This window comes from Phytophthora parasitica (assembly GCF_000247585.1).
Source record: "Phytophthora parasitica INRA-310 unplaced genomic scaffold supercont2.52, whole genome shotgun sequence".
Classification (NCBI taxonomy): domain Eukaryota; phylum Oomycota; class Peronosporomycetes; order Peronosporales; family Peronosporaceae; genus Phytophthora; species Phytophthora nicotianae.
Genome location: NW_008649038.1, coordinates 235456 through 237317, shown reverse-complemented (window position 1 = coordinate 237317; position 1862 = coordinate 235456). Strand labels below are relative to the sequence as shown.

The following is a 1862-nucleotide window of genomic DNA, read 5'->3' as shown; positions in this document are numbered from 1 at the left end:
AAAAAAAGTGTTAATAATAAAGATTTATCAACCTCATCGCTGAGTCGTACAGATATTTGAGATTGTGACAACCACGAAGCTCATCTGGAAACACAGTGAGTTGTCGATTGATAAGCTGCAATGTCTCGAGTGTCCCTGCTGCTGCCAGCGCTTTCACCATGTCGGTAGCATCAACCGGATGTGTCCACTCGTAATAAGTTTTTGGAGCTCGATTCCCATTGACTAGAGCCTTACATGGACAAAACTCGGAGTGTTTCAACCGGTAGGCATATACCACACACTCTGGGTGAGGTTTACAGATTCTCTGAGACGTCGTGATAGATTTGTGCGTCACTGTGATGACCCCTATACTGAAACCAGCAAACAGAAGTGCGAGTGACCTTGGCACAGATATCTGGCACGACTTTGAACTATTCACAGCTCTCGGAATTGTCAACGCTGTTTGTTTGTTCACCCTGGTATTTTGCTGGTCTCGTAAACGCTGCATCTGAATCTGGATAAGGACTTCCACCACGCGTTTGAAACGATACGAAAACCCCAAATTCATACCAATACGCAAGAACAGGTCCAATACCGAACGAATACGAAGAGAGTCAAAGCACACTCGAAAGAGCTCGATCTCCGTCGGGTTCGCGAACATTCTTGCGCGCCTTTCAAAGCTCCCAATTGGCATCAATTCCATATAAATGAGAAAAACATCATGGTCGTAGTAAAATGTGTGTGAGCAGTAAGCGAGAAGCAAGATAGGAAGCAATACTGTAGCACCAAGATCGAACAATGAGTCCACGAGAATTTCAGAGAACGCGGAGTGTTTGCCGCTGAGAATTGCAACCACACAAGAAGCAGAGTTGACAGCAATAAACCCAGCAAATCCTACACTAAGTTGCACTGGAATTCCCTCTTCCAGCATTTTACCCAGTACGAAGGCCTGCATGGTCAAGTCGAACACCTTAAGACATAAATTCTGGAATATCATTATTAAACTGTAAGTTTTGTTAAGAAAATACGTACTGAGAATAACTTACCCATAATTTTCGGTATTTCCCGTGGAAACCTGTGAGTTCTTTCAAGAACATATAAAGCCCCCAGACCAACCGTCGAACTCTGTGTGAAAGCTCTAAATCTGCCAATTGACCCTCTCGGTTTGGTGCACATTGTTGCAGAATCCGATCGAGAACTGTGCCTTCCACGTGTCGATGTGCTCGCCAAACCAGAATTTTGAGAAGTACGTACACATACAATATAGCAACTACCACAAGTCCCACGACGCTGAAAACCTGAAGTGCGGTTAGCTTTTCTGGTATCAGCCAAAATTGTCCGTCGTCGTAGTCGCCAGTGTTCATGAGAACGTTCGCGGTCTTATTAGGAGCAATCGTGAGTAGGATCAACCAAACCGTCCAGGAAATACAAACCAAAGCAACTACAACCATAGGGAGGCCCAGGAACCCAAAAGCATCACGAAAAGACAGATATTTGAGCTGAATTCTCACCACACTTTGTCGCGGTAGCGTCTGGATGTTGGAGGATGATCTCCGAATTAGCTTCTTGTAGGGTGGAAGGTCGTTGACTGTTGGGCCAATTGGTATGACTTGAGATGCTCTCCACTTGAACCAAGCTTCTTGCAGACGTTGCCATATATTAGGCGCCGCTTTTCGAAGCATAGGCTGGCTCCGTGTTGCATTAGCCTTCACCAGATTCGTCTCCATTGACGATGCGGAAGACGCACTTGAACAGAATATTCATGGCTGTATTTAGCTCGTGTATACAACGGCATTTCTTGGTCTGCCAAAATAGTCGATAAAAATCTCCCATATTAATGCCACACCATTCAATATGCTGTTATCACCTCTTTGTTATGTTTT

At 44.7% G+C, this 1862-nt stretch overlaps 1 protein-coding gene across 1 annotated transcript; it reads right to left on the bottom strand.

The window, feature by feature from the left end:
- Positions 1-10: 10 nt before the first annotated feature.
- On the bottom strand, positions 11-934 carry PPTG_16354 (hypothetical protein; the record flags this gene model as incomplete). Its single annotated transcript, XM_008913192.1, has 1 exon — positions 11-934. The coding sequence occupies one exon, from the start codon at positions 932-934 to the stop codon at positions 11-13; it is 924 nt and encodes a 307-aa protein (XP_008911440.1).
- Positions 935-1862: the final 928 nt, after the last annotated feature.